The sequence below is a fragment of the Nesoenas mayeri genome (assembly GCF_963082525.1).
Source record: "Nesoenas mayeri genome assembly, chromosome: 1".
Taxonomy (NCBI): Eukaryota; Metazoa; Chordata; class Aves; order Columbiformes; family Columbidae; genus Nesoenas; species Nesoenas mayeri.
Window position 1 is genome coordinate 118967680 of NC_137541.1, and position 15137 is coordinate 118982816.

Consider the following 15137-nt stretch of genomic DNA (forward strand, 5'->3'; position numbering starts at 1 on the left):
ATGCCACCTGTGTTTAGGTGGGTGCTGTAAAGGCATTTCTGTGCTTGTGCACGTCCCTATGGCTGGTTGAGTGTATGGCACATATGGACATGCATGTGCCTATTGGAAATATGTGCCCTGCCTTATTACTTACTGGACTTCTAAATTCAGAACCAAAGCTGCCAAGTACCAACAGGGCTGGAGCAAGAGAAATTTGTGTGGGTCCTGAAGCCCCACCAGATTTGGCTACTGACAACAGTCTTGTTTTACAATCACCACAATTAGAAACTCTTGCAAGCTTCTTGTGAAGAACCTGCAGTTCTGATGACAAAACAGACCTGATCCAACCAGTTTTCAGAAAGGCCTCTGATGAAGCATCTGCATGCTTAATATTTATTTACTGTCAATTGGCTCCTCCGGGGCAATTTCTCCTTCAAATAATTCTCCAAGATTCAGGGTCAAAACCAAAACCCAAGTGAGTAACTTTTCATGGCCAGCTGTGCACAGATGCACCCCTCTGCATTCGTCCTTGTATTTCTAACTCTCACATTTCAATGGTGGCAGCATATGACCTTCGCCTCTCTGAGTGCAGAAGGAAGCTCAGTCCTGGACAGCCACCAACAGGCTTCACCTCCATGAGACTCAGAGAGTTATTTTAGATAGTCCGGCCTCAATATTCATATTCAATAAGCTGGCTGAAGTGTGTTGCTTTTTGACCCAGAAAAAATAACTCTAATAGTAAGTATTTACCTTCAAACCCCTTCCTTTTAATTTTGTACCCATTTACCAATTCTAGTCCTGCCATGCTGGTGCTATTAGAGTGCTTAATTTCCAAAGCCCTTCAGGTAATAAATGGATCATGACTAAAAAACTTTTACTAGCCATGTTCTGTGTGTGCAGCCTCATCATGTTGACTGCTTCCACAAGCACAAAATAGATGCAATAGGGCACAATTCAACTCCATTGCTTAACAAGAGTATTAAAACCTTCAGATTTTTTTTTTCTTCTTCAAACTTCCTATTAACTAGGTGCATCACTTCATTTGAAATTCCTTTCTTTTGTCTGGCATAAAAGCCTACTCTCTGAAGATCAGCAAGAGACAGAGCAGAGGTCTCCTTCTCATCTACCCAGGAACCTGACCACTGCATGTTCTGTCTTCTCCTCTCTCCTGCAGATGTACTGCAATTATTAACAATAATTGTTATTATTCTAAACATGCAAAGCAGGAAGAAATATTATTTGTATACAAAAGATGTAGTCTGTAGATACTAGATGAGAAGCAGATGGTAACGTATCTTGTAAAGCCAAGGTCCCTGCCATTTCTTTTTCTTTGGAACAGATACGTTGATGAAAAATGATCAAACAAACAAGTGGTTAACTCAGTTCAACTATTATGTAATTCCTCATAGTTCTTTCTGAAAAGAACGTGGAAGGTTTCATCCCTATCCTCTCTGAAGAGAATTAAGTCTTCAGAGTGCATCTGTGTCTCTCATTGAAATCAGAAAAGTCTAAATGAACTGTGAATGAGAATACAAGCCTAACAACAACAAAAAAGTCCCATCAGGAAATGCAGTTACGAAGTTTCCCACAGCGTGACTCAAGGCATATTGCAGCATGCGTCTCCAAACACACCAACTCCTAAACAGAATTATTTTGTCCTCTTTCCAGAGACACTTACATAGTTCCAGTCCTTCTGTATTTTATACTAACATTACATTCTGTATCAAATACTCATTCTAAAATCTTCTTTTCTAAGAGACAAAGTACCCAAAGGCCAAATTAAACTCCAAAGTCTGCACTAAAGGACACAATTCACAAGGGAGCCGTTTTCAAATATCTGAATCATCACCAATGGGCTATTTCAACAGGTCTCCTGATAATTCCTGGTTCAGGAAACCTCTGAGCTGCAAGCTGTGAGGTCCTAGGGAAACACTGCTACTACAAACCTGCCTGCCATTGAACCCTTCCCCAAGTATTCAGCTCTAGCTGCTGTCAGAGAAGAGACACGGGGCCAGGTGGACCTTCCCTGACTTCATATGATTGGCAAGCTGACCTAGACTCACAGCTTACTTTTGTCGAAAAGTCAGTTTTATGTTAGACATGTATCCTTATGCACCTCAAGAGTGTGCAAATCCCAGAGGTCCTGGGGCTAAGGCCTGGCCTTTTTGGATAATGTATTCATGCTCTGCCTCAAGCACATTCATCCTGAGACCCAGCACTGACCCCTCAGTCTGCAGTGCCTCAATATTAAATCTAAATCAGTTAAATCCTGTGTGCTAAACTATTATGTTAATTTTGCTGGGATTCTCCTTGAATTCTGTTTGGAGTAAGTCTTGAGATCTTAATTTTAATAGTAAGACCAAATACTGTTTTCTAATAGAGGATAAAGGTAGCCAGGTTGTGAATTACAATACAGTTGAGTACTCCTTGTGAGGATCTGCCACATTTTGAGTAGTATCATGTTCCCTGAACTCTCTCTTCCCAAAGCCAGCCAGTTTACCTACGAGAACAGTGCTACAGAGAAGTGTGAAGCAATGAATTTCTTAGAGGATACAGAGCTGAACTCTTAAGATACTAAATCCCCTGGGAACAAAACACCTGACTTAGTAAGCAGGTAAGTTTAGACCCTATGAGCCTCCAGAAGGCACCTTCCAAAATGACATGACACAAGCAAAAAATGGGCCCCCACAGCATTTTTACTCTTGAGCTAGCTTCTGTTCTCAGTTGCTTTTGTTGATTCCTGTTTCCTTTTACTGAGGGTATGCAGAACCCTGATCAACCATCTGACGGCTGAAGCCTCAAATTGCAAAACGACTCTTGCTTCATCTTCTTTCAGACTTCAGATGTTATCTTCAGACTATGGAACTAATTCTACTTCGAAATGTGAAAAAAGTACACCCATATGACGGTACATGCTGTCTCTACCTCCTCAACACCTCAAGCAAGAGATGACTGTGTATGGGCAGAGGACAGCAAAGCATTTCATCAAATCCCACTCAGTGTACAGAAAGTTGCAGTGGAGGGCTGTCAGGGTGAGTTACAGCCAGCCCTCAACACAGGCCTACTGCGAGATGGAAACAGCAGAGACCAGAGCTCAAGCTCCCGACAAGTCATCATCACCACTGCCATCACCACTTCCCTGGAATGTACATTCTGAAATGTTTTAATTGGTTACCACTCTCAAACATCCTTTCTCAGCCACAAGTTTTCATAACAGAAAAATATGTTCTACTCACACAAAGTCTCGGTGGCCAAAGCTCATTGAGTCAAACTCAGATATATTACCAAAAAAAGCTCCAGGTGCAAAAATAAATCAAACCCACAACAAGAACAACGAGTTCTGCATAGAGGAAAATAAGTAATGCTGAAGTAAGGTCATACTCAGCTGGGAAACAAGAGAAGAGTCAGACAAAGGGGCTGATCAAGACTTGTCCCAAATAACCTCCATTTTATACAATTCATGCAACAGGATGCTAAGGAAAGTTATCTATCACTTAATAAAATGCTGTGTACTATTCCAGTAACAGTGACTACTCGGTATATTTCTACCATCTGGAGGCAGAATAAGTGGTAAAACTGCATGGATTTAATCAAGATTGAAGTATGCATTTAGAAATCCTCCGTTAAAAATTACGTTTCATTTTCATGCATTTCACTAATATTTTAAGTCACTTAAAAAGAATCGACAAAATATTTGCTTAAAGAGCTTTTTCCTAGTGCCACAGTTCATTTCAACCAGCTTAACTTGTTTATTCTTTCTAACATATGGATCTCAATTTGCATACATCCTGCTCTCCAAGATGAAAACACTCTCTCAGACAAAGCAGGCAAAAACGGACAAAAACAATACAAGCCATCTGTCAGAGAAAGACAAAAAAAAAGAGAAGGAACAAAAAAAAAAAAAAACAAAAAACACCCCATACCACAAACACCCCGAACTCTTTCGCAAAGGAGGTTTTTGCTCTTTACTGTTCTGCATCTTTTCCTCCCGTCTTAGCAACAGCGCCTGGAGCAGCCAACCAGCGCCGGGGCGGCGAGGCGAGAGCATCCTCCCCGGGTTACCTCCGTGCATTGCCCGCTAGTAACCGCGCCGAGCCAGCCCCAGCCGAGCAGCCGCACCGCTACCGCAGTGCACCTGCTGGGGACCAGGACAGGCTTTTTTTTTCCCGACTCTTCCAGCAAGGATTAGCAAACAATTTAGGGCAAATCCTCGCCCCTCCCCGGCTCCCCCCTCCTCTTTTTCATTTGGGTCTTTGGATACCTCCCGGTGGGGGGCGGGGGTGGGGGGGGGTGAAATCTCTTAAATGAAGTCGCAGAAAGGATGCAGCAAAAAATGGCTAACTAAATTAAAAGAAACAGGTCTGTCCAAGTGCACATACCAGAACTAATTCGTAATAGAGCACCAAAGCAAATCAACAGAACCCAGCCTGTTAAAATCTCTGCTGACGATTTAACAGTGGGTTAAGTTTCCATCTTATGCAAAGATCAGTATTAACATAACATACAGACCTCCTAGCTGAAGTGTATTAATAGGTATCTAGCTGTTCCGATGACACTGTCTCGGACTGTGATGGACAATTTTCTCATTTCATGAATATCAGGCAACCTGCCAAAGACTCCGTGTTTCCCCATCGGACATGACGGAGCTATCCAGAATAAGCACAGTCCTTCATTCCTCTCCTTCCACTCCTGCCCTTTAATGTGCTGAATTTATTTATTTATTTATTAATGTGCTGAATCTCCGAGCCATGAAGCAACAACCTTGTGAGAAAAGACAGCACCTCTCTGGCTGGTTGTTTCCACAGAGTCTGAGCCACTAGAACAAACTCAAAATAACAGAAAAATCACATTTTCTATGGAGCACAGATTTCTGTATTACTACTAAACTGCTCCATAAAAATACCTGGACACATTTTGGCCGGGTGGAGACTGTTCCTCAGAGGTTACTAAAGACCAAATCCTATCAGAACTTAAACACAGCACAAATGAGTCATTAGAGTCCTAAAAATAACAACGGAGAAATTTCCAACTAAAAAGTTGCCTAATTAACCATGAATACTGACAAGTAAGAGGAAAAAAAGTAATCCCCGAGTTATTGTGGAGCTTTGATCCAATTTATTAATACTTCTTCCTGGATGCACTCAAGTTATGTGAGAACAATATTTCCGTTTCCCTCCTACATTATAACACAAACATCTAGAAACAACAGGACAAATGTCCTTTGGTGGCTATACAGAATGTAAATATCTTTTCAAAGTAAAGCTCAATGAATTTGACCCAGACAGAAGGCTCCAAAGTACTTTTTGTGCCCTCTTCATAGTTGGGGCTATCTACATTTTTATCCCCAAACCACTCTTCTATTCAGATTACTTTATGGTGCTTTCAACAAAAACTGTGGAAACCTAAGGCACTGACTTTTCTCCAAAATTCTCTTGCAAACAGTTTTCAGGCAGTCCTAGCATAAAAACCTACACATCTACAGCTCTTGTATAAACTGGTAAAACCAATATGTGTTTCCATCGTTTGTAATTCCAACTGCAGTTTAAACAGTCCAGAAGCCAAGATATGAGCCACTTCCAGATCTCTTTCTCAACACTTAGATAAATGGCTTTGTGACAATACACTGAATATTGGCCACGGTTTGTTCTGAGTTCTATGGATCTCACTTTTCCTCATTTAAGAAGCCCATACTGGATCTAATGGAGGACTCTCCTCTTCTTCCCCTTGAAGCCACCCAGCTCCCTCTTCCTATAAAAACAGAGAAGGTATTCTCAGACTAAACGGCCCCATTATTTCTTCGTGTGCTCAAGTTTCCTTTTTCTACAAAAGCTTTGCCAGTCCATCTTAATCTCACAACATGGTCTTTCCCCCAGCAGTCCTGCAGCTCTCTCACGCAAACCTGGAACCTTGCAGACCCTGGGCACGTGCTTGGACAAAGGCTGGGCTCACAGCTCAAGACACATTTTTGGTTCTGGAAGATCCTTACCCTCACAAGTTCCAAATTAAGTCACTTATCAGTCTCTTTCCTTCAAAACTGAAGAAACAGTTGATTCTACCAGTTGACAAATGCCCTAAAAGCTTTCTGAGGAAAATGCTAAAGTCATCTGAGATCTTCTGAAAATTTTACCTCTCTAACCTTTTACCAAATTCCCACACTGGTAAGAACTCCTATGGAACAGAGTGGGTTAGATGCAGCTGCCTTGATCAAGGATACAACTGCCAGATTCCTTCCTTGTTAATACCACTGACTTCAAGAAGAATGATACCATGAATCAATCGGGTCCAGACTCATGCCAATCTTTGCTATGAATTTGATAAAACCTCATTGAAATGAGTAGTACAGCATTTATCATATAAATCTGAGAATGAAAATAAATGCCCTTCCTTATTTTTAAAGAGAAAATGAGATTTAATAGATAAATTAGGCATTTTAAGGCTGACACAAATCAATGAAAAATTCTTATTTAAAGTCTAGAATGGTTTATTTAGCATCTTTGTTGTTGACAAGCAATGCAAATTGACATTTCTTTGTGCTTTTAATAACAAGTAAATGATGTTACATACCATGAGTTTCACTGTCTGAACAATACAGCTAAGTACAGAACACAATGGCAGCATTACTAATTATTCCTCCTTTTGTTAATTTAGAGCCTAACCTTAACATTACTTTGCAATACCATCTTTACTGAAGGTAGTACATTTTTTGTTGTTGCTCTTCAGTTGAATTTCTCTCCAACATGCTGGCACAAATTGTCTTTGCAAGGAAAATATACTTCTCCCTTGGTGATCTAACACTCATGAAAAGTTTTAACTAATTCATTACAGCCACAGAGAAAGATGTAGAAATAGTGGGTTTTTTTTCCAAGGTCCATTCTAGAATAGAAACACCATTAACTTAAAAGGCACATTTTCATACCAGCATCCCTTATTGCTTATTGCCATGACCAGCACCCAAGAAAAACGTGAATCAAGAGACATCTCCCACTTCATTATTTTTTTCAACTTGTGCATGCAAGTTTATTGGTTTTAAATCAGTTGCATTTCCTACACTGGACTTTGTACCTTCAGGAATATATTTTCTGCTATCTTCTCATAAAAACATAAATTTAAAAATTTCATATCACAGCAATGACAGATCCTTTGACCATAGGGAACCCACAAGGAGCACAGAGCTAAAATATCCACCAGTGTTTCAAGACACAATATTGCCCTTTGGTTGATCAGAAACAGATTAAAACCCATTGCAAAGTCCCCATTTGCCATTAGAGAAGAAACCAGTAAGAGGCATTCAGAATAGTCTTACATGTCATGTATTCATCTACAAGCCCATCAGTTTCAAATAGAGATATCCCAAATTGCCAACAAACAATTATATTGCAGAACCACTAAAACAATTCAAGGAATCTGGCAGTTCAGTCCTTACCTTTATTTGAGACAGTTTAGACAATTCACTTTTCTATTTCTCTAATGGAAAACCTTTTTTATTAAAGCAAATACATTGGGTCACTCCCTGGAGTAGGGAATATGGCTCCAAGGAAAGTTTGTTTACAGAAGGTTTCTATACCTGGCAAGCAATTCACTGAATCATAGAAGTGTTGCTGGGAAGGGACCTCTGGAGGTTGCCTTGCCCACCCTTCTGCTCAAAGCAAGATGATCACCAACACAAGATAAGGTCAGCTGTGGCTCCACCCAGCCAAATCTACACCTGCTGGCAGGGAGCAAGCACACTGTCTCTGTGTGACCTGGTCCCAGCACTGCACCAACCTCCTGGTGAACAGGTATTTCCTAATGTTCACCGTAAGCCACCTAAACTGCAATATGTAGCCATTGGCTCTTGTCTATCAGCTGGCACTACTGACAGAAGCTTGGCTCTGCTGCCTTTATACCTGCCCTCTAGGTAGTTATACACCAGAATAAGATCATCTCCCAGCTTCCCCGTCACTGGACCAAACAAGCCAGCTGCCTCAGCCTCTCTTTGTAGCTTCCCTGACCAATTTTCTACTCCTGACAGACCCTTCCCAGCTTCCCAATATCTCTGTTGATCTGGAAGGCCCAAACCTGGATACAGTATTCCAGTTGTGCTCTCACCAGCATCAAGGATAACTACTTGCCTCCATCTAGCCATGTCCTCCAAAGGTAGCTCATTATGTGGTTTACTGTACTTGCAGTGAGAACACACTTTGGCTCATATTCAGCTTGGCATTGACTGTAAACCCTCCCAAGTCTTCTTTAGATCCTTGGCTGGCGGAAGAGTGCCAAGACCTGCTGGTAGCCAGCATGCCCCACAGCCACTCACAGGCTGTCCTCAGTGGTCCCAGGAAAGACAGATGGTGCAAGACCAGGTGAGCAGGGAAGAATATGAACTCCTGCTCACAGATAGCCAGATAGCTCACCTCCTCTTCCAAATCTAAGCGTAGTGACACAGTCATAGTCAGCCATGCCCTAGAGCTAAATACCACAACCCGTCCTTTTCAGCAGAGGGACAGCTTGTCAGGATGTGTCATTTTGTTCAAGCTGAGTCACTCAGACATGTCAGCAAATGTGGACAGAGGTTTTTGGTCTAGAATCCCTTGATCGCTTTTGGCCAGTAAGAAAGAAATCCAGTTAGGAACTTCAAGTTTTTAAATCTTACATAAGACACTACGGCATAGTTCCATTTCTTGGGGAAAAAAAAAAAACAAAACAAACACATCTTCAACTTTTCAGTTTGTTCTGATAAGATAAAAAAACATTTTGAATGTAAGAAAGTTGCTGCCAAACTGAGTTGTTCTTCTATGGACAGTACAGATACATGCAATTTTAATAAAGAATTAAAAGAAGGGAGGTATGTGCCCATATAGTTTTGATGTTAAAAAAATCCTTTAAAGCCTTACGTTTCCACATTCTTCAACAAATTAATAACTGTATGCACAGGCTGCCCACATATAGTAGTGCTTCCATGGCCATAGCTCCAGTGTTTTTCATACCACACGTTTTTAGACTACTAAAGGCTTGGTGTTGTGATAATGACACAATTTCCAGACAGCGGCAATGTACTTTGTGAAACAATTTCAAGTGGAACCTTTAAACCAGTGGATTTATAGACTCAGAGCAAGTGCAAGTACCAAGTACGGCTCAGGTGAGTGGCGCATTGGCAGAGGCTTATCTATTAAAAAGAACTAAAGCACACAACCATACCAATTTACATTACTAAGGGAGAATTCCTTGAGGAAGAGCAGTTATATCATTCAGTACACAAAATTCTCCTGAAGATTTCAGTATTTTCTCTTGGGCTTACTTCTTTTCACTAGCCGGAATTTACTGCACGACCTAGTTTTTCTTTCAGAGATAACTAGTTACACACACAAAACAAAAACTCTCTAGGAAACACATGGCTACACAAAGCAGATGAAGGTATAAAAAGAACAAATGCAAAACAGATGAAAAAGGACAGAGCCACCTTACACCCACCTTTCAGAACTGGAATAGATCAAGAACATAAGAAGAGAGCTAAATGTGCCCTCCTTACTCTCAACAGTAAATCAGCACCAGAATTGTCTCAGAATCAGCTGTAAGTGTAACTGGATTGTGAGCGGAAAGCGGTAACTCTTCACTTGAGATTCATCCAGTATCTGTATCATTTTGGTGTGCCCTGTATTGTAGGTTGTGAACACTTTAATGTGTATTACTAGCAAAGTAGCTAGCAAAAGCATCCTGGTCATTGACTAAACCTCAGGATTCAGTCCTAGCAATAGCCAGTGGTTTCACCAGCTAAAAGAAACAGTAAGCTTGCAGAGACCCACCATGGAACACCAGGAGACACAGATGGACTGACATTCCTATGGCTCACAGCATTTATTTCCAAACACAGAATTTTAAGAGAATATTTTTTTATCCTGGTTTCAAACGCCTTCTGAAATTCTGAGATGCTGGCTGTTCCCCTCATCTCCATCTTTAAACTACTGCATGCTACCCACCCTCCACAATGAACTGTAGACGTGCAAGATCACAGGACAGATATTCAGCAGCACATAAATACTATATTTACTTCAGGTGCTTCAGTATTGGGAGGCAAAAATAAGCAGTTGTATGAACTACTGCAGCTACAGTTTCTTGGAGTGCAAAGGGGCCATACACTCTTGGGCATCAGGCTCCGTGAGAGTTCCATGGTGCCAGCTGGGGGCAGTGGGTATGCCAAGAAGCCAAGCAAAAAGTAACCGTGAAAACACGCTCCGTTTACTCATTTTGCTTTGCCATCCACAACAGACTCACTTTACCTATCATGACCACCCACATGGGCAATAACCTTTCTACGTTAGCCAAAAGATTGAGTCTTCCTCACCTTTCTTCCTCCACCATGGTCCTTCTTGGACAGAGTATGACAGTTCTTTAAACTCAATATTCACAGCTGGTCTGCGCGGTAGGTAGGAGAAACGATGAGCTTCTGTCAGAGTATTGTCCACCTTCTTTAAATGTCCATTCATCAGTCGAATGTCTTGGTTATCTGTGCCATTCGACACCACTTCATCCACCGAAACACACACTGACTTTGGCTCGGCCATGGTACAAGCAGAATTGCTGCCGTTCTAGAGGAAAAAAGTTGGAGAATAGATAAAGTTCACAGACTCTAGTTTACAAATATGTTTTAAAACCTTCTGCATTAGAATTATTATTTAAATAACACAAGAATTCTGCACAGTAATGCACTGAAAGGGGAAACAAATAGAACAATCTTTTGTTTGTTCTGCCTCATCTTGACAGAAGAGGTAAAAAAGCTCTTGCACTTGCAGCACACAAAGGGCAGTTCCTTTAGCACCAGTATCCCCTCAAAGGGTATATACACATCAGTATCTTCAGAACAGAGTTAGTTCTTGCACCAGACTAATAAAACATTTATAAGTTCAATTCCCATTGTATTTGACTTCTCACACACTCAAAGAATTTGTTTCTAGTCACTCTGATTCCAGAGCTTGTATTGAGACAGGGCTGAAGGGAGAAGGGAGCTAGCTGAACTATCATTTATGCAGACTTTTCAAAAGACAACCACTCAGAATGTCTAAGAGCTCTTATTCCTTTGGATTAGAATATACTCCTGCAAATGCGAAACTGCACAAGTTATACTTCTGTAAATTCTGAAATGTACTGCTTTGTGTCTTATTTGCTCCTGCACTAATAGTTCTTGAAACTCTGCACCCTGGAACAGTACAACTTCTTTCCTAGAGGTCTTTTAGGAAAGCACAGCACTTTCCAACCAAAAATCCTTGCACACTTTACTTGCTTGATGGTGATCCCTAATGGAAATCTTATCAGCTACATAAACATACTAAACCCTGGTCCACTACTTGCACTGTTGACACTGTAAGGTCACTGCTCTATGCTTACTCATACCTCTTACTACCCTTTGCCTATCGTAGCACTCAGTGCAATTCCACTCGGCATTTTTTTTGATTGAATCTCTTCCCCCTCTTCTCCTGGCCATGACAATGGCCTGCCACTTTGCTTTTTCTTCTTTTTTATTATGCACACAGAATCTGAATGTTTTCCCTTCCTTTTACCTGCATGGGCACCTTATACCAATATCAAAAGGACGTGTATAAGGCCAGAAGTAAAACAATTGTGAACTCTCTTCAGCTAAACAGAATTTTGAACAGTTCAGAAGCTGTTTGTTGTCATCTGTTGTTTGGAGCATGTCATAAGCAAGGCCCATCATCTGCACAGTTGTCCATTAGAAATTTTAGTATTTTTTAATGCAGATCAGTATTGGAAAATACTTTTATAGCTGGTTTATGAGCTAGGCCTTCCATGCTGTCACATCTGCCCAACAATCCACATGTTCCCAAAGGTATCTCTTGGGCAGCATACATGCTGTACTATTTTTCAAGGCATCGGTAGTGAACACCCCCCAAATGAAGAGCTATAGGTTATGCCACTGCCTTCCCCTACTTGTTGTTCAATGAGACCAAGAAGCTACATTGCCTCCTTTTCACTGTGCTATTTTTGCCTTCTCTGTCATGGTCAGTGGTCTTCCCATTTATGTTGTAAAAGCAGTGCTGCTCGGAACAGCCACTTGTCACAAATGCTGATGAAAAAAAACATTTAAAAAAAAAACAGTCTTACATAACCACTGATGAAAAATAGTAAAAATACAGTCCTACATAACCACTTTATAGCTAGCGTCTTCACATTGTTTATGCACAAGTCTCAAGTTCTTGATGTAAAAATCAGCTCTGCTTACCACATTTACTCAAGTAAGATATTTAATTGTGCACTCAACTTACTCAAAGGTCAGGTATCCAGTAACACTTACTCCCAACTTCTTAAATAGTTGACTGTAATGGCATGTAATTTGAACATAACAAGAGTAATGTGAAACGTCTTAGAACCGAACAATTCAAGTAGGGAAACCTCCCTCTTCCCTAAAAAATAAGAGAAGGTGAGTGAACAATAACCTTTCCTGAATGTTTTCAAGGCTTGCTTTAGCACTCATAAGCTGTTTGGTTCGGAGGAACCACTGAGAACCTTCACACATGAGAGGGAATGTCCAAAAACTAAGACTCAATGAGCAGGTCACCTTGAGTGTTCAAGAGAAAGCTGGAGCTTCTCTAGTTTAGAACAATTCAAAAAGAAACATCCTTTGGACCAGATCCTTGTCTCTGCCTACTTAATCATCTCTGAGTATGAAGCCAGACGCTTTTGTTCCTGGGTCATTAAGCACGCCACTTCAACCACACAGCAGACTGAAATGCCTGTTCTCAGCAGAGGGTGACAGAGTCTTGTGAGCTCTCCATCACACACCTGCCTCCTCCAGGTACCACCTGCTTGGGCAGGGATCCCCTCCCCTGAGCACTTGGGGTGGGGGAAACATCTCCCAGCTGTGTGGTGGGCAAGTCCTGTGGTTACGACTGGCACAGCTTTAGCCTGGGTAACCGCTCCTTGAACACATCTGAACTCTACATCCACCAACACCAACCCACTGCTCATTTCTCCACTGACACACCGATGTGCAGGTACCGCCCTGCACTCCCAACCCGTGCCCACCAGACACGAAGAGGGTATGTTCTCAAGGACCTCGCTCGCGTCTCACTTGTTTCCCTACAATTTCTCACATAGTTTTATCCCTCCCGTGAGGAGCAGGACCGCTTCCCGGCGCTCCCCGGACACGGCAGCAAACGCCCGGCCGTCCCCACCTGCAGGACGGTCCCACCGGCTCTGCCCGCTCCTTGCCCAGCCGCCTCCCGCCCCTCTGCCGCCCGCCCGGCTGTTATGCAAAGGTGACGGTCTCTCCGTAAATCTGTTTTGAAAAGGACGGGGCGCAGCAGCGCAGGGAGCATGCTCGGAGCCGCCGCTAATCCCCCGGCCTTAGCTACAGCCCAGAGGTAACCAGCGGTCAAACTCCGCCGTGCGCCGCCGGCCCCTCACACCCCCCGTCGGCCATGGGGGGCTGCCCCGTACCCGATACCCGGCACCCCTTGGCGGGACGCAGCCCTGAGCCAGTCGCCCGGCTCCGGGTTACCCCCGGGGAGAGCGGGAAGGAGCCCCCTGGATCCCTCGTTCCGTGTGTGCTCCCCCTCAGCCCCGCACTTCGCCCGCACCGGTCGCGCAGCGCCCCCCGCCCGCCCCTCGCCGCGGCCCCTCGGAGGGCGGCAGGGAGGGCAGAGCGCCCCTTACCAAAGCGGTGCCCAGGGAGAAAGCCGCCATCAGACATGCCATGTGCCCCGCTGCCTGCCCGGCTGCTGGCAACGCCTGCCGCCCCGCTCCGCCGGCACCGCGCCGAGCCCTCGAGTGCCGCCTCTCCGCACAGACTGGCTGCGGGCAGGCGGGGAGGGAGCGGCCTCCCGCCGCGCTGCGGCCGCCTCCGCCCCGGCCCGCTGCGGGAAGCACTGCCCCCGCCGTGGGGCTGGGGGGAGCCGGCCCGCAGGGGCATCCCTGCGCCGTGGCGAGGCGTGGGCAGAGTGTCACCGCTGTGGGCAGCAGGTCGTCCCGCGGGTGGCCGTGGCTTTGCTGAAACCTGCGGCAGACGCTTCTCCAGGGGACGGGGGACCGAGGGTCGCTGGCTGGGACATAGCTGGGGAGGGTTGCAGGGCATTGCCTCCTAATGAACTCCTGGAGGGGATGCAAGATGGCATTCCTTGAGGAAACAGGGAATCGAAGCACCATCTATTTTAGCACTAAAGTGCCATTCTACCCACAGGTGGAGATGGCTGTTCTGGCCCTGGGACTCGCATGCCACTGACTTACAAGCTAGACAAGCTCTTGTGGTTCAGAAATGGAGAGAAATGAAGGTTGTCACCAAGTTTCCATCTTTGTTATTTTTTCCTCTAATTGAAGACCTGCATTCAGTGAGATCCTGCAAAGATGGGGCCTGAACTACACACTTGCCCATGAAGTGCAATGAGTGGTGATCATGTGCCATTAGGGTTGTGTTGGTGCTGCTGACTTGAATCTAGATCCACGACTAGCTGCTGAGTTAGATTCATTAGCCGTGCTACCTGGTGGCAGAAGGTTCTTCCAGATCAGCTCACAAAGAAACCGAATACTGGAAGACTCACCAATTAATTAGCCATGCTACCTGGTGGCAGAAAGCTCTACCCAACCAATTCACCAAGAAGCCAGATACTGGAACACTCACTAACCATCTGAAGTGCCCCTGCAGTTATGTACTCACTGGGCCTGTTTAATGCGCTTGATGGGGCTCCATCTCTATTCCTCTGGAAGCAGGAACAAAAGGGAGGCTAAATTACGTCAGGGATCTGAGAATTAAATTCAAAGCATCTACCAATGTTATATGTATGAGTTTATAATCTGTGAGGGATCTTCTAACCAGGGAGCTTGCTATAACACTTGGTGCTCACGTAGCATTGTATAGCCATAGAGGTAATCTTCACAAAGCCCCTGGAAGGTAAGTAAGTATTTTATCCTTGCTGAGCTGTGAAGGGGTGTTTACCGCAGGCAGCACAGCCCTGCAGGGAGGGAACTGCTGCACAAAACATCTGTGCTGGGTGAGATGGGGGCTTGTCTCCTGCAGTACCCTCCCTCCCGATAGCAGCCAGGAGATGGATGCTCCAAGAAGAGCTTAAGCACAAGGCTAGCTTGTATCAAATCTCTTCCTGATACTTTCCCAGCCTACAGCTGTTTTTGGCTCAAGGACTTCCTGACGTAGTTGTCACCCCTGAATGTGC

General features: G+C 43.9%; 1 protein-coding gene across 3 annotated transcripts in view; it reads right to left on the reverse strand.

The window, feature by feature from the left end:
• ABCG1 (ATP binding cassette subfamily G member 1) overlaps positions 1 to 13668 on the reverse strand; it is a gene marked incomplete at both ends in the record, with an annotated part of 50781 nt that extends 37113 nt beyond the window's left edge. For 2 of the 3 annotated variants that reach the window (XM_080352732.1, XM_080352731.1), the window contains 2 exons: positions 10301 to 10544; positions 13627 to 13668. In XM_080352732.1, coding sequence (XP_080208858.1) covers positions 10301 to 10544; positions 13627 to 13668 — 286 coding nt within the window. Of the gene's footprint in view, positions 1 to 380; positions 423 to 10300; positions 10545 to 13626 lie in introns of all 3 variants that reach the window. The other variant, XM_080352730.1, reaches the window with a different exon arrangement.
• Between the last annotated feature and the right edge of the window lie 1469 nt (positions 13669 to 15137).